Below are 18716 nucleotides of genomic sequence, written 5' to 3' on the forward strand. Positions count from 1 at the left end.
AGTAAAATCTAGATAAAGTAGCTTTCTAATGGAGAAAGAATTATCAAAATTGTCACCATAGTCTGCATCCCTACATTGTCGAAATTCCACGGACTCTACGAACTCTACTACGAAGCGATTTGCTTCCACGTTTCTAAATCTAATATGCACTGCTAGAATTTATTATGGAATGCCCTTCCTGCTTCCGTTTTTCCCGCTAGCTAGTAGTACCTATAGCTAATAATAATAATGGTATCTTCAAAGAAGTGTGAATAGGCATGTTCTAGGCAGGTGCGCTTCATCTTAGGATGTAGGTACGTGTGATTGCAGTCAAACGCATTTATTACCCAAGCTTAAATAGTTAAAAAAACCGACCAAGTGCGAGTCAGACTCGCGCATACCGAGGGTTTCGTACCTACTCGAAAAATCGAAAAACTATTATGCATAAAAATAAATAAAAATCTTTTTAGAATACACGGATAAACCTTTTCATATGATACCCCACTTAGCCTAGTTATCTCACTTTGATTGAAAATACGAATGATTTGTTTATGAACACGTTTTAATTTTTCTTTGTGATGTAACCACAGATTCACGGTTTTCGTATTTTTCCCTTTACGTGTGCTATAAGAGCAACCTACCTGCCAAATTTCATGATTTCATGTCAACGAGAAACACCCTATAAGTTTTCTTGACAGTCACAACAGATTGGCAGACAGACAGAAAGACAAACAACAAAGTATAATGGTTCTGTATTTCCATTTGCGGTACGGACCCCTAATAATAGTACATAATTTATAGTGAAAATACGACTGTAGTACGGAACCCTCGGTGCGCGAGTCTGACTTTCACTTGGCCGGTTATTTTGGAATATAGACCCAGCAGAGTAACAGTTTTCAGGATTTCTATCTAAGCGAAACCAGGGTCTTAAATATTAGACGACTTATTCCGACTTCTACCATAGATAAATAGATCATAAGATTGTACTTTTTGATGAGTCTTTGTGCGGACTGTACCAGATATTTAGTAGGTACATGTAAATTTTATGTACCTAATCATAAAATCAAATGTGCGTCATAACTCATATCATAAGATTGTTGTGGGAAAATAAAACCTGTTGCTATAATTATTGTATAAAGATTTATTTGAATATACAAAAAGGCACTTATAATTAAGTATATAAATAATTTTTATTTTATAACTTAATAATTCGCTTTTGAATTCATTTTGAACGGAAAATAACATCACAATATACGTACGCAGTGTAAGTATATTACCTACACGTAAAAATATTTCTACATACATATATTATGTAGCTTGTATATACTTAAAACTTATATTTACAACATAATTATAAAACTATGTGAAGGCGGGAAAATTATTTACAAAGTACTCTGAACACTACATAATCTTAGATGACTTTTACATCAGAAAAAAGTTGTTAGAGATGAGTTAATATTAAACATATTTTAGTTAATTAGGTAGAACAAATGATTTTTCTTAAATAAGGCAAGCAAAATAAGAAAAAATATATTGTTTATCCTATGTTTGTTCTTTACTTTTTATACCATAGCTTCATGTAATCTAGCAAATTTTACTTTTTCTGACGTAATAGCCTTAATAAAATCTTTGTTTCGATGTAATGTTTAACACGAATATACTTACTTATAAAAGTAATAACTAGTACCTACGGCAACATAATAAAATCCAATAAGTATCAAATCAGATCTATTATCCTTTAGAGATTTTCAATATGTATTAATTAGGTACGTAATTAACGTTCAGAAAATATTTCAATATGACTCGGCTACCAACTTACCAATTTCCCTAATAGCCTGAGAGCCAGGGGACTAAAAGTCCTATAAATCAGATAGATGGACAATTTTATTTGCATATGAGTAGTATTTGCCACGACACTAATAGTTTATACAAAATTTGGTGTCACTTCCTGTTCTGATTTAAGTGTTTAAGCGTTGCTCATTTTATAAGATTTATTAATTAAAATTTATACCAAAATTGGTTAATTTTAAAGGTGTCATCGGATTAGTCTGTAGCAATATATTTATATTATGGAAAAAATCTTGTATCGGACCATATGAGTTTTAATCCCCCGGCTTTCCGACTATTTGAACTAATTAATGACAATTATTATGGTAGAAATACATTTTGATCCTATACGCGTATTCAGATGACTATGAAATTGCTAGCGTCGAGCTTACAGCAATATCAAATTGATTCAAAATTTCAAAATTTTAAATATTTTTAATCAATTAAACTTTTAAAAGTGCTTTTGAATCGTCAAAATAATCTACCACTGAGTCGTCATCGGATAAGTTCTACAATTCAAAATAGTTCGAAATCGGGCAAAACATAGTGGTGCTAAAGATTCTAATGTAAAGAACGTGCCGGACTTCGTCTGTGTTGGTGTTGGCTTACGGGCGTGCTCTGCCTTTTTGGAGTGTTTTTTTTTTTTGTTAAAACTGACTGGAAAGTGCTCTAAGGGGGTGCCGTGTGTATGTCGGCGAGTGCCGGCACAGACGGGGTCCATACTTGTATAGTTTACTAACTTGTTACAAATAACTACAAACTTGACATTGGCTAATCCTTGTAAAGCCAGACGAGAGAGAGAAAAAAAAAAAGAACGTGCCTGATGCTAGAATTCGTGTAAAATTACTCGGTACCTCAATATGGTTACTGTAATTCCGTTGATTCGTTGTAGATACATCACAATTTCCTAAATATACCAAAAACCTGACTGAAAGACAGAGAATTCTAAGTATTTTGGATTATATCTTGTATCGAAGTATTCTTCCATCTCCAGGCTAACCATGCAAAGAGGTTCATATTATATTCCAACACAGTTCACAGTTTTCCTATTATATCTGATTATTGTCAAGAATTCCGGGGCAGGAATGAAATTTATTCAAATTTTATTTTCATCATGATTTCCGCGATGACTAGGTACTGTTTTCACTTACAAATTTTCTTTCCAAAGCGAGAATTCTTGACATTTTTTAAAGGTATTTTGCTATGATTTGTTTTTGTACTTAGCTGTATTTAAGCTGTATTGGGGAAAATTTTAATGTTGCGTACATTAAAATTTTATAAAACCAAGATATTATGTAAGTAGTCGTTCAATTTATATAAATCGGAGCCTCAAAATTGAAAGCTTTTTCATTTGGGTCTAAGCGCCTGTCTCACTAAGTGCTCGTAAAATTTTAGTCATCAAATAAACTATTATGAGTTATTATAATGTTGTTTTGACATTTATTCAGTCTAACAACGGGGCTCTTATAATTAAAATAATAATGAATTCTTAACTTAGATATAGCTATATGAATAATTTAACACTTAAAACTAATTAAACTCTAATATCACACTTTTTATACTACTAAGTCTTTAAATAGCATGTTTGTATACCGTAAGGGTACATTCGTAATCTTCAAGTTGCATCTCTGGCACTGTTGCGCTGATGTTTGGCTGTAACAAAAAAAAAAACATCATTACAATCTAAACTGTTTTTAACAATAATAATTTGGCTCTGACTGAATTTCAGCTGAAGGAGAAACGTTGGAAAAAAACCATCCCGTTGGTCCGATGGTTGGTTGGTTGGAGGAAACTCGCTAAGCACCGAAAAAAATGGCGTGCACAAGAGGAGGTATATGCCCAACAATGGATTAATAAGGGCTAATATAGAAGAAGAAGAATTTCAGCTACGGCGATAGGCAGATTTTAAGATACGAGTATTAATAGTGCCAAAGTTTGTAAACGAACACAATTAACCTGGATACAACAAATCAGGCGCAGGATTACCAAAAGCGTCTACAATACTGTCAATGATACTTTATCTATTTGTCGGCGCGCGGCGCTGGCGGCTGGTATCAGATAGCACCTTGCCCAATTCATGGGAATGCTTTTGCTTATGTTAGCGTGTTTAACTTGTCGCGAAGCAAAGTACAAAGAGATCATTGTTTTCATTATGAGCGACGGTGACGTGGTTACCATGCCATCGAACGTGGCCTGGGGTCGGTTTGTTTATCTAATGGGAAAGCTTACATTACAAGCTAAGAGCATGAAGCTCGCAGTCAAATTCTGACCTCTATACCGAATGAGCGTGACCCGCGGGGACTCGTTATTCGCTCTATTAATTAAACTTAATAAAATCATGACAAAGACTTCTAAACGCAGATTATAACGTGGCCATTTGATTAAGAACGTAGTGACTAGTGATTAGTGAACGATATCGTTAAATAAGACTCTTTAGTGGTTTCATTACACCTAGTTATTGTATTTGCCTCGCGCGTTTCCTTTGCCCACAAAAGATAGACGAACTAAGCTAGAACCTAGCCTTCTTGATGCCGATCGTGAGCCGCTCGCTCCGACATCAGAAGTGGGATCCGTCGCGAGTGCAATTTGGTGTAAATGCGCGAAATTTTGCAAGTCATAATTTTGAAGACTTGCAATGAAAGAAATTATGGACATAGAACGAACATTTGCGTATACTCGTACGTGAAGTGGAACCAGGACCAGTGTACTCCTGCCAGAGATCTGCTAATCAGGTGTGATCTATCCATGTTATTTAATTGGTGTTGAATATTTTCTGTGAAACGAGATTATGGCTTATTAGAAAGATGTTTTATTGTGTCAAGCCTATTCTTATTAGAATTTGGTTTTGAAAAAGCGAAAATATTCAGTACCGAGTATAATTGAATTAATTTGTTTATTGAAAGTAAGACAAACATTTTATTTCAAAGAGTATAATGTTTGTATCTACGAGTAAAGAAATAATATTACGCAGTGAAGTTGTGAATAAGAGCTGTATTAATGTCCCGGCCACATTAGCGGCCAGCAGCGCGATGTTCAGTGGCGTTTCCCTTTGAACGTGGATGTAACCGCGAATAGTGTGCGGCGGCGGTCGCAGTGCCGTTTGGCGTTAGACGATTTTAGCCCCGATTCAATAAGCATTGACGACCTTACTAGCTACTACCTTAATGTGACCGCATCGTAACAAAACGTCGCCGTCTTTAAGAGTTAAGTTACGAGGCAATGTTGATAAGTGGTTGCTTTAAGTTGATGCCGAAAAAAAGGGTTCCGTTACCATTGCGTAAATCTTTATGTCGACTTACCTTGATGGTGTCGATTCTGATGAATATGATGTATTTCTCTAAAATAAACTGACTTGGATCAATGGTGTCGATTCTGGTGTCTTTCTCTAAACTAGGTTTGGATCTTTTCCTTTTTAATATTGCTGAGAAAGGGCTAAGAGTGAATTTTAAATTAAAGACTCTGAATTTTGGTACTGCTTTGCAAAAGACACTGTGCTTAAACTGGTGCCTGAAGTAGCGGGGTTCGACAGTTTTGAATTGAGTTGTTTGTTTGTCCTGTTTTTATTATCTTCTAAAAAAAAACGTATAATGACTAATGAGTTTTGTGTTCTATCCTATTGTAGTATCATAAAAACAACATACTTTTCTTATCACACTGGTGGAAAAGAGTTGCAAGTGCTCCATTTGGTTGCCATCAGAATCAGTACCTGTACCTAGGTACTTATGTTATTTGAATAGCGTAGAGCTAATTACAAAAGGTGCCGATGTTTATCGTTAATACAAACAAAGAGTCTCTTTCTAACAAAAACATAGAGCTTAGCGGTGTGACTCTTAAACACTTGATATTATAGTCACCGACGCGATGTTATGAATGTATGTACCTAATGTAAACTTGCTCTCATATTCGGTTAGTAACTGATTGAAGTGTTTCTTTTGTAAACTAAACAAGTTCACGAATCACTACGTACGTACCTGTTGCTAGGTACCTACTGTGCCGAACAATCTAAACAAATGAACGTTTGTACCCAATGTTTTTCTGTTGTTCTGTGTTTAGAATGCTTTGTTTAGAAAGTGTTTGGAAGTTTGCAATAATTCATTCTGAGCTATAAAAAAGCTTGATGAATTCTCTATTGGTGTTAATTTAATTAAGTTGAAATCATAAAGAGAAATTAGAACGTTGATTTAGTTTAAATCAAGGAGAAATCAGAGTAATAAAGTTTTTAGATTTGTTCAATCAAGGGGCAATCGGAGAAATAAACATTATTGATTTGATAATGGTAGCATAGCCCTAGATTAACAAAGAATCATTGATGGCTCTTGTGTAAAGTTGAGCTAGAAGCATTGATGGCTAGAAAGGACTATGAGATTTTCGATGATCGTGTGATCGAATAGCTTGCTTTCAGGTGGTTTCGTGGAAACCAGGCAGTGTGGCGATTGCATGCGTGAATGCGTCGTATCGGGGTGATCCTGCATGGGTCTACGTCCGATGCTATGGCGATTCCGTATGTAGATGCGCGTATCAGTTGAGAAGGTAGAGCTATTACGATATGTTTTGTGTTTTAAGAAAAATGGAATCAATACGATCTGGTTTTGATCGTCGAGTGTCAATGCAATGATTCTTTGAGAAGGTTTTTGATGACAAAGTTGAAATTAGTGACTAGGGTGGAGTTCGCCGACTTTTAAAACAGCTGATTATTAGAAAACCGGCTGGTTAAGTGATTTTTACTGTTCATCAGCACCTAACCAAGGTTTGCAGCTCAGAAGGATCGTTTAACCGGGGTTTCCACATTTTTACATCTGTTGTGCCCTTGTGTACAGATCAATTTAGATTATTTTGATTTGTCTTTGCGTTGTTCATTTCAGTAGCGTGTAACAAGTGTTTAATGTAATGGTTGGAAATAATTACTTACTTATCTTACTTTCCACTATATTTTGATATTTTAAACCCAACTCCGAACTGATGCGCTTGTCGTCACTTGAAAAATCACTTGTACACATTTTTGGCCCTCCATTTTAATATTGAAATTATTTTAAACACTAGAATCTTTTAAGGGTCGGTTACTACCTGGCAAAATTTAGAACAATAGTGTAGTTTATCTTACCCATAGCGTCTTTGTACTTTTCCAGTTGAAAGTATTTTATTTTATGCTCCTAAATATAGGCGTCACAGTTTGTTGTGTTGAATAGTAATGACAGTGTGTCTTCGCTGACGCGTTGCGTTTTGGCGTTCGTTCGTAGCAGCGGCGTGGCTAAGAACGGATGGTGTTCCGCCGATTTAGTAGCCATGCTGCACTCTTTCGTGATGAACAGTGGATATTGAAACGGTTGTTTGAACGACGGTTTCGAAATAACCAGCTGGTTTAGCAGCCGTTGTTTATGTAGCTTTCGGCAAACTCCAGCCTGAGTGAGTTAAAAATCAAATAAATTAAAGAAAGTCCACCATCATGATCTCGAGCTTTAAAGTCAAGTTTTTTTTTTTGAAACTTGAAGAGAGTTAGAATCTGTCACACTTGTGAACGTTCTTCCTTGTGAGTAATAACGGAAATTTTTAATATTGACTTGACTTTTAATTATGATAGAGATTTACTACTGCTAACAATTCAAATTCGTATAAGTGATTATGCGATCAGTAGCCATCCGAGAACTTTTAAGATAATGAAGAAAAACGATTGCTTTCTAAAACAATATTAAAAGCAAAACGAATATTATTGCTTTCTAAGATATGGTTAAAAGAAAAACAATTGTGTTTTCTGAAGTAACAGATAGGTATTTCAAAATTAAGCAAAAATGAAATAAATAGTGTTATAAATCTTGTTATAATTGGTATTTTACACCGAAAAGTTAAACATAACTCTAAAACTCAATGCTTGCCCATAGTATTTAGGGCTTTCAGGTAGTAAGTATCAAGTTTACGCACGAATCAATTGTGCGTAAACTATTTTTAAAAGATTATGAGAAAATAAGTCCTAGAGTTGTACAAAAACTGTATGATTTGTATTTTTGAAAAATTAAAATTCGGAAAACACAGCTTGAACTTGATCCGATACCAAAAATTTTGGGATTTAATTCATATTGACGTTACTAGAAAGCAAATGGTGCAAATTAAACAAAAATAATACGTTGTTGCTTTTACTGACGCGTTTATACTGTATTGCTGCATTATTGCAAATTAAGATTGATAAAACGGAAGTAAACCTTAATTTTTTTTTGCTGTTCGTAATTTTGTCACCATGTATGAAGAAAACGGATATATTAGATTCAAAGTTTTGATTTAAAGTGATTGAGTTACTGGATTTTAAAAATAGTCCATCATAAACGATGCCAGAATGTTACGTACCCACAGAATTTGAGATGATTTCAGATAATGATAATGAAAATGAGGAACAGTCAGGTGTAGCCATTGTCGGCGCGCGTGAAGTAAATAACGATAATGTCTAGCGTGATATCGCGTATGAAGTAAATGACAAAAATTTCTAATGTGATAACGTGATTGATTTTGGCTCACAACCTGTTCCTGTTGTCCGATCGTAGGCCATATTCCTAACCCAGTTTAGCTGGTCGGAGGCTGCGCGGCGGCAACGGGTTAAGGGTGTGTGTGCGTGATGGTTTGCCCCGTGGCGGGTTTGGCTTGTTGCCGTGAAGTGCGGATATATTCCGTGGTGGTATGACTTATTACAGTCGCTGTGTTGCTGTGGCTTATGGATGAGTTCATATAGTCATGGTGGTGTTGATTGAAAATGAATCACGTTTACTGTTGCACGTTTACTTACTTTAACACGTTTCATTGTACAGTTTGATCGTTACGTGTACGTTTATTTGTTTGTACATACGTACGTTTGTGTTTGTGAATTTTAATTTAAAGTGAATTTAAATTTCGTTTTTTGGAGTATAGACAACTACTTAGATGTTCTTCATTGTGGTCCAGACATTGTTCTTCATTGAGTTTTGAACGAATAGATTGTTCATTGAGTTTTAGACGAATAGATTGTTCATTGAATTTTGGTACAATAATATGGTGAACTAGTTTTGATCTGTGGATATTTGACATTCTGTGCTTGTGGTAGTTGAGTAGGATAGCCGAACGGTTCATAACTGGTTCAGTATATGAAAGGTTGTCATTTTGCTAATAACAACAGCTGAAATCCTGTAGCACACGAGGGCGTGTGAGAGTCAGGATCGCCGTGTCGGCGCGCGGCGCTGGCGGCTGGTATCAGATAGCACCTTGCCCAATTCATGGGAATGCTTTTGCTTATGTTAGCGTGTTTAACTTGTCGCGAAGCAAAGTACAAAGAGATCATTGTTTTCATTATGAGCGACGGTGACGTGGTTACCATGCCATCGAACGTGGCCTGGGGTCGGTTTGTTTATCTAATGGGAAAGCTTACATTACAAGCTAAGAGCATGAAGCTCGCAGTCAAATTCTGACCTCTATACCGAATGAGCGTGACCCGCGGGGACTCGTTATTCGCTCTATTAATTAAACTTAATAAAATCATGACAAAGACTTCTAAACGCAGATTATAACGTGGCCATTTGATTAAGAACGTAGTGACTAGTGATTAGTGAACGATATCGTTAAATAAGACTCTTTAGTGGTTTCATTACACCTAGTTATTGTATTTGCCTCGCGCGTTTCCTTTGCCCACAAAAGATAGACGAACTAAGCTAGAACCTAGCCTTCTTGATGCCGATCGTGAGCCGCTCGCTCCGACATATTTAAAATTGTTCAATCATAGACACGTCAATAGCTGCTTATGTGACTATTGCGGTCTATTACTTAAATATTAGTAGAGCTCTAAAACTGAGATATACTGAGTGTACTTTAAAGCCCAGTCTTTTTTTAACTCTCTAAAGCAAAGCGAAAGTAAGATATGATATCAGCCCAAGACATCGTAATGAATTTATGACTCGTAGTAAGTAGATACATGAAAAGGATATCAAAATTACCTGTATGCAAAAATAGATGGTTCTTCAGATTGGTATGTTTCGAGAAACCTCTGGAACAGATATGACACTTATAAGGCCAGGATCCACTGTGCACGTACATGTGAGACTTCAAGTCGCCTGGAGTTGGGAAGGATTTGGAACAGAGGCTGCATTTGTGCGGTTTTTCCTGGAAAAGAAACAAAAGGTTAATGATGTTAATAATTGTAATGTTACAATCGACGAAAAGAATGTTATGTTAATGTCTGTAGACGATCACTAGATATTGCAAAGGCTAGGTGTAATAATCAATCAGAATTTATACAATGAAGAAGAAAATAATAACCAAAACTAGTAGAAAAAAGATTCAGAATGCAAATAAATCAAATCTGCTCAGTCATTTCCTTAATGCCCTATGCAAACTCGATCTAAACAAAACTTAAACAGATAAAATGAGATGTAACTGTTTAATTAAAAGGAACAAAATACAAAATCGAAGCGCATTTTTAAAACAAATTAAATGTATGCCCACAAAAAAACTCGATGTGAAAATAAAACTTAGTAAACGCACAAGACTCATTCCCGAAGGTAATGACCATAAAAAGAAAACAAAATCAATGTTGGAAGACAATAAAACGGCTAATAATGATCATCTCCAATATAATCAAAGTCATGACGCTGCACATCGGAGCGAGCGTGCAAATGAATTTATAATGAAAGCTGCGGTGCCTTGTTTCAAAGCTTCACTTGGTTCTTAAGAACTTGCATAATAAAGGTACACCCTTTGTCTAGAAAATAGATGTATTGGACGTGGTACGTGCTATAAAAATGTTTATTCATTCAATATTTTTTGAATGAATGACTCATATTATGTGCAATAATAATATAATCTTACTGTGTTGACAAACTCACGATTGACATACATAATATGAATTACTTAAGGCTATCCTTGCCAACGATCCCCCGTCGATTTCCTACGTATGATATTATTGTTCTCATCTCTATCTGCCCTGGTTCGTGCATTCTCGGTTCCTAGATCGGTACATTTGTGATAACCAAATTTCAAATTGCTGTGATTGGCTGAATTTACCATGTTCTTGCTGCGACAGTGAGTTTGAGCCACTAGCGGAACAATGTTAGCCGGTCAGAAATGATTGCAATTAGTCAACCTGTTTGACGTCCGTGTTCTGTTTTCGATTACAAAAAAGAAAAAATTGTTGTTGCAATCATCAATTTTAGCAAATAGTGAAAGAGAGTCGGCCAATCAGAGGTCACAACTACCGTCACACTTTCTGTCACACTATGGCAGTAGGCATACCGAGTAATGAAAACAATTTTTCATTCTGTCTAGGTCGAAGTAGGGTTGCCACCTGGCTCTTTTTGATTTACAGGCTACCACCATCAAAAATACGGGGTTTAGATTTGAAGAAATTTGAAATTTTGAAGTATTTGAAGAATATATATTATATAGGCGGTGGTTCTCTCTGAAATGCATGGAAAGCCTATTTAGATATTTCAGTTTATTTATAAGTTTTGTATTTTTTCTCTGTATGTTGCCGTATCTTGATTGGTGAACTGTGTTTGCAATGTGGTTTTAAATAAAAGATTTATTTATTTAAATAGCTTTTAAAAACTCTTAGTGTTGTAAAGCAAAATGTTATACATTTCATGCATACAATCTTCTCATTTCAACTTAAAATTACATTTAATTTGTAATTCCACCTTCACAGTATCAATACTATGGCCGTAGCCAGGAATCGATTGCGGGAGAGGTTTTATTAGGGCCGGAACTGAATCCTGTCATGAGGAAAAAAACATTCGCTCAACTTTATGGGCTAATTACCTGGTTAGTGGAATTTCGCCTTTCAATTTGACAGTGAGATAAAATACAACAATAAAAAAAGCGCGAGCGCAGTGAGCGTAAGTGTTTTTGGTTCAATACAGAAAAAATTAAAGTGAAAGGGAAACGAGTGTAGCCATAGCAAGATTTTATTTTTAAAGCTTCCTATCCATACTAATATTACGAATACGACAGTATATCTATTTGCCTATCTATTTGTTACCCTTTCACGGCCCATCTTCTTTACCAAAATTTTGGTACTTACTATTCAGAGGTAACTTGCATCCCAGACATTTTTTTTAGGCGGCTTTTTAGCCCGGAAAATCCCCCACGGAATTTTTAAAAATCTAAATTCATGCAAACGAAATTGCGGGGTTTACACCAAGTAATAGAAATTCAAAGCGCGAGTGAAGTGAGCGCGAAATGTTTGATATATTTCCAAAAAAAAAAATTGGTAAGCAAATGCAAGAAATAGTGTAAGTATTATTTTAGGCTTAGGTTTTTGACGGCTTCCCAGGCGCAGTCACCATTTCGAAATTTCTGGTCTGGTGGGAGGCTTCGGTCATGGCTAGTTATATGGTTAGTATGGCCCTAACGGCCAAGAAATTAGACTGCATCATCACTTACCACTAGAAAAGATTAAAGTCACGGGCTAACTTGTATAAAAAAAGGCTTACATCCTCAAACCAAGCCCCGCCGCCTTGGCTACGACCATGATCAATATCGAGTGGGTTTCGGCTACGCATTGCCGCAAAAGGAAAATATTCTTTCTACTGGACATAACGTCAGTGTTGGATTTCGCCAGCCAGCTCCTGCTGAATTTGTAAAAAACCGGCCAAGTGCGAGTCAGACCCACGCACCGAGGGTTCCGTATTCGGGTATTTTTTCCGACATTTTACTCGAGAAATCAAAAACTGTTATGCATTAAAAAAATATGCATAAAAATAAATAAAAATCTGTTTTAGAATGAACAGGTAAAGCCCTTTCATATGATAACCCACTTGATATATGTAGTTATCTTACTTTGAAAATTGAAAATACTAATATTTGTTCATGAACACATGACAGACGGATAGAAGGACAAATGGACAGACGGACAGACGGAAAGACTGACAGACTGACAGACAACGAAGTGATCCTATAAGAGTTCTTTTTTGCTTTTGAGTTACGGAACCCTAAAAATATTTAGTTTTATTTGCCCCGTATTTTATTTTCATAATTACAGGTTTCTGTATCCTGAAATACGGGGTAACCAGTAAAATACGGGGCCTCTGGCAACCCTATTCGGAAAACACTGTCACATTCAAGTTAATGTCAAATATTTTGTTTTCAATTACAGAAAGCTGCATCAATCATTATTACAATATTTTCTTTGTTGTGATTGGCTGAATTTTAGAGTTTCAGCCAATAAAGAGACTATTTGCCAACTAAACGTCATAACAATATAAATGCCAGAAAGTTTAACCAAATAAAACAAACTTAATGAGAACCTAGTGAGAATGCAAACGGCACACAATTTATAATACATATTATGTTAGTCGTATATAATAGATATTATAGTAGTCGTTCACTTTGGTAATAGTCAGATTGTCATCAGTTAAATTGATATTGGTTGATGTATCGTAAATTATTGTTTCGGTGACAAATATTTTTATTATCTATTTATCTTTGAACAGAATGGAATAGAATGAAATGGAATGGAATACAATGATAAATTTTTATTCCTGTAAACTTTTAGGTAAACTTCAAAGTGTTTTTGGATGGTCAGAAAAATTTACCACTGGTTCGGAATGCCGATCCTACGTTTTCTAGGGTTTCGTACCTCAAAATGAAAAACGGAACTCTTATAGGATCACTTTGTTGTCTATCTCTCTGTCTGTCGTGTGTGTCAAGAAAACCTCTAGGGTACTTCCCGTTGACTCAAAACCATGAAATTTGGCAGGTAACCTAACTGCGTAATTTTGGGTAGTTTTTTTAATCGATAAAGAAAGTTTGCGACATTGTTCAATAAAAAATTTGGATTCCAACTCCTCAACCCTGATGCTGTAAGAAATTGCATTCCTAAATCCTGGTGATCCCTCGGGATTTGAAAAGGATCATCCGTTTAAATATTCTTACGTGATACAGAAACAAGTTGCATCCCGGGGACGGGCTATTACGGAGAGGCAACTTTTGTTCTGGGAAATGAAAGGATCGGGATTTTTAAAAACCTAAATCCACGCGAGCGAAGCTGCGGGCATTAGCTAGTTGTAAATATATTTAGAAGCTACTATAAGATAATAGATAAGGTACTTATTTCCTTATATTTTTATTGTATGGCAGCGCGCGGTTTTAAATTATAAATTGCACGTCCTGTCCTTTTCTGTAATACATTTTTTTCTCAATATCTACCGCTTTATCTCATAGCAAGAGTCCGTAAGACATAATACAGTGAAAATAAGCAAAATATACAATTTTTGCAGTTTCCACGTCAGTACCTGTCGAATTTTTCTAACAGTGTAAGCAGCAGAGCTGAGTTTACCATCAAGTGTTGATATGTGGGTGTTCCATAGAAGCTTTGCATCTAACATTATACCGAGAAACACGGGGTTCTCCTTTATTTTCAACATATGATTATTTATCAATGAATTTATGTCATTTAAGGTCCTGGTATTGGGCAGTGTGAATTCAACACACTTAGATTTCTTTGCATTTGGAAGTAAATTGTTAGCAATAAATCAGAGAGTGACCTGTGATATGGCATTACATATAGTATACATTGTCAAAAATTATAATATTAAAGCTGTGCGTATTGCGTGAGGAATAGGTTGCAAGAGAGTTGCAACTTGCAGGGTTTGATGCATGCGCTATTGCCAGCAAACATGAGACATATTTTTATCTACAGGCAACGTCTGAGTAGGTAACGCATACGTCTAACGCAAGTTGAAATGTACCAGTGTATTTAGTTAGACCTATCGACAAGTTTGGAGTTGGGTGCAGTCTAAATGTGGCCCGTGTGTTTAGACTGTCCGTTGCTGTCAGTTTCACGTGTCGTCCCCCGCACTTCACCACCCCGCTTGCACAAATCGAGACAGCACGAAATTTTCAAGATTTCTGGGTGTAATTTCTGGTTTTCGTAGTTCCCACATAATTATAACAATATAAAATATATAACGATAATTTTTTTACTACATAATATTCATTAAATTTTCTAGGTCTGTGGTTTTTCCAAATTTCATTAAATTGCTTCGTTGTCTAGAAAAACGAGCACAAAGTTGGGCCTTTTTTTAAAGAAAAATACAAATCTTTGAGCCCCTGTAATTTTAAAACTACATATTTTTAGAAAAATCTAAAACACCACAGACACAGATATTAGTTTCTAGACTATGTCTGCAAAATTTCATGGACTTTGGTTGCTTAATATTCAAATGAAATGGGAACTACGATTGTATGGAGTAAGTGACGGAGAGAGCTCTGTTAAAAATGCAAAAAGCTCTAAATAACGCTATTCTTTTTTACCCCCGACCCAAAAAGAGGGATGTTATAAGTTTGACGTGTGTATCTGTGTATCTGCCTGTGATATCGTAGCTCCTAAACTAATGAACCGATTTTAATTCAGTTTTTTTTTGTTTGAAAGGTGGCTTGATCGAGAGTGTTCTTAGCTATAATCCAAGAAAATCGGTTCAGCCGTTTGAAAGTTATCAGCTCTTTTCTAGTTACTGTAACCTTCACTTGTCGGGGGTGTTATAAATTTTTAATTTACACTTGTTTGTATAAAACATTGTTGGTAAAATAAATAAAGGTTAAAATAAATAGGTAAAGGTCCTGAATTAAATAAATAAAAAGAAAAGGTGACTGATTGATTGATCTATCAACGCACAGCTCAAACTACTGAATGTATTGGGTTGAAAGGCATGCAACTATTATGACGTAGATAGACATCCGATAAGAAAGGATTTTTGAAATTCCAACCCTAGGGGGTAAGATAAATAATTTACGTAGTCCACGGGAACGAAGTTGTGGGCTTAAACTAGCAAATAATGCGCAAGAAGTAAAGCTGTATTAGATGGTTAATAACGAAACCAAAACTAACATGAAAGTTTTAAAAGTAATTGTTCCAAAACTTAGCACAGTCATAACAGTCACATCTCAAAAACTTTACCACAAATCAAGCTATTAGAATCAATGAAGTGAATTCGTTCAGCATTCCAGAAGGAACGTTAATGTGACAAGGTTCTAAACGGGGTCGTTGATAGTCCGTGAAAGACTGACGTAAAATGTACAGTGGAAACTGATTTAATTGAATAAACCATAGCGACATTTTGCTGTGGTCACCGACCATCAGAACCCGAAGTCTTATCTTACGTATTAAAAGCTCACATAAATCATCGATCGAATCTACTGTTAATTATTATTAAACCATTTTTGTATAACGGCTTCTTGCTTCCTGTGACCACAACTAATGAGATTCATAATCAAGTCGTACCCGATACCTAACCAATTCTAAGGCGCCATCTCCACGGGCGAGAGTATCGCGACGAGTCCGTCCTACTATCGTCGGATAATCTCCATAGTACAACGATAATTCCGCCAGATTTTACTTCTCGCCAACGTTGATAGTATTTGAGAGTCGAAACACATTAGCGTTAAAGTAAAATGACCCTTAACTGACTTGTTTTAATGCTGAAGTTTGTACCTCCAAGCGGAAACGTTGCAAAATTAAAATCAATGGTACCAAATTTCTAACTTTAAATCAAGGGTCCATTTTACTTTGACGTTATTTTGTTTCGACTCTCAAATACTATTCAAATTGGTGACAAGTAAAATCTCATACTGGGGGTACTGAACGCGAAATCTCGTTGGGCGACTGTTGGGCGTACAGCACTCAGTTGAATCAACTGTGTGCGGTATCGCCGCGAGACTCGACGATATCGTTCCACGCCGCGACGAGTCCGCGACGCTATTCTCGTCCAGAGTCACTCGTCGTATCGCCGCGATAGCATCGCCCTGTGGAGATGGGCCCATAGAGTTTGTATCCAATTTGGTGGCACGGCGAGATTATCGCCGCGATTCTCTCGCCCGTGGAGATGGCCCCTAACTCTAGAATCCCTCCCATCAATTTTCGCTAGCCCGCCCATCGCACACCCAATAAAAAATCATAATTACAGCACGAAATCAAAAACCATTTTCAAAAGAACTTTTATTGATGACCCGAGTAGGGTTACTGCGAATTTTGAAAAAATTTAAACAACCGTGACGAATTTCTCTTCAAAAATAAATTTTACTAAAATGCAGCTAAGTAATTGTAAAAAGTAAATGTAAAATATGTCACAGAAGCACATAACTCCATACTTATATTATTAAAAATGCAAAAGTGCATTTGTCTAACTACCTTGAGAACCCATCCGTTAAACCAGTATTTTGACTCAATTTGGTAAACTTGTATCCCTGAGATGCCCAGAGGATTTTTGAAATACGAAATTCACGCGGACAGAGTCGCGGGAATCATCAAGTAAAAATAAAAATGAAAAGTAAACCAGTATTCTTTAAAAATCACTATACTATTTTTACGAGTATTAACATCACTTACCTACTTAAGCAAAGATATTGGATTTAGAAATCGCTACAAATATGTAAGTTAATATTCCTAAAACATACCTATTATACAAACATAATTTTAATAGTCAACATAAAACCACAAGGGAAATGTCAATCCAACTAAATATATTATATTAGGTACATATCGAATAGCAACATCGTGGTAACGCGTGTAAAAAGCGTGATAATTAATACAAGATCTATTTTGAATCAAAAATCCCGTGGTCTCTGTACGATAACTACTTGTTACAGAACTCTAATGCTAATGCAAATGTTATAAAAATAATTACCCTTGATGTCAAATTTCACACTTCTTCAACAAGAACTTTTATGTACCTATTACAAACTCGTGTTACGATTACGATTGTACTACGATTTGCGTTATGTTATATTATCCAACCAAGGTTGCGGGCCGATATATTTTGCGAAAGTGCCATTGATATCTTTGAGTGCGCAAATACTAGCATCAGTGGCGTACAGCTTATAGAGGCAAAACAGCACTGCTTACCCTAGTTGTAATAAATCAATGCTTATTAACCCCCGACCCAAAAAGAGGGGTGTATAAGTTTGACATGTGTATCTGTGTATCTGTCTGTGGCATCGCAGCGCCTAAACGAATGAACCGATTTTAATTTAGTTTTTTTTTGTTTGAAAGGTGGCTTGATTGAGAGTGATCTTAGCCATAATCCAAGAAAATCGGTTCAGCCGTTTTAAAGTTATCAGCTCTTTTCAAGTTATTACTGTAACCTTCACTTGTCGGGGCTGTTATAATTTTTTAATTTACACTTGTTTTTCATTATGACCTGCCAGAAAATAAGATCATATGTGAATGCATACCCTAGCTTCTAATTCTGTTCACGCCACTGACTAGCATGCATGCAGTCCGTATCTCCAATGCGTATACACTATACAGGATGTAACCAGAACGCTAGCAAAAACTTAGCGTTATTATTATACTACCTTAACACAATCCAATGCCAAGAATCAATTGTCTTATCTGGTAGTTTTACTGATTTAGTATTTTCAAACCAGCATTGTATAGCGTGTAAAACTCGAGTCAAACCCCCCCCTACGATGTGGCATTTACTTCGGGTGATCTATTTATGGAACGTTCGTTGACCTCTAGCATCAGTCAGATGTTTTATTTGCAATATATTGTGATTTTAAAAATACAGGACCTAAATTTTTTTATGGGATCTTATTAGTAATCATCTGTACTATCACCGGTCTTCGTTTTTGCTAGTGTTTTGATTACACCCTGTATTCATCAGACACAAACGCACAAACCTGTCATTTTGTAAAGCACGAATTGTGAGCGTTGCTCATTGCATCATTTTACATTTTTACAGCATTTTTGTTTATATCCAATAAAGACTGAGATGTCCCGAGATATTATAACAGGTGGTAACCTTGTATCAGATGCATGTTTTATTAGCGTCGGGTTAGCGAAACTCCAGTGGCTCAATCAGGGGAGCAAAAAAAGAGGCAATATTTCGACCTCTCCCGCTACCGAATATTGCGTTATATAAATCAATAAACAAAGAGCCATTAGTTGTCTTACAATTTCCGCT

General features: G+C 35.9%; 1 protein-coding gene across 1 annotated transcript in view; it reads right to left on the reverse strand.

Annotated features, from left to right (window-relative positions):
* Positions 1 to 2578: 2578 nt before the first annotated feature.
* LOC123869478 (zinc finger protein 177-like) overlaps positions 2579 to 18716 on the reverse strand; it is a 96754-nt gene continuing 80616 nt past the window's right edge. The window contains exons 6-7 of the mRNA XM_045912403.1: positions 9753 to 9918; positions 2579 to 3459 (exon numbers count right to left, since the gene is read on the reverse strand). Coding sequence (XP_045768359.1) covers positions 3422 to 3459; positions 9753 to 9918 — 204 coding nt within the window. The 3' untranslated portion in view covers positions 2579 to 3421. The remainder of the gene's footprint in view (positions 3460 to 9752; positions 9919 to 18716) is intronic.

The sequence above is a fragment of the Maniola jurtina genome, chromosome 11, assembly GCF_905333055.1.
Source record: "Maniola jurtina chromosome 11, ilManJurt1.1, whole genome shotgun sequence".
NCBI lineage: Eukaryota > Metazoa > Arthropoda > Insecta > Lepidoptera > Nymphalidae > Maniola > Maniola jurtina.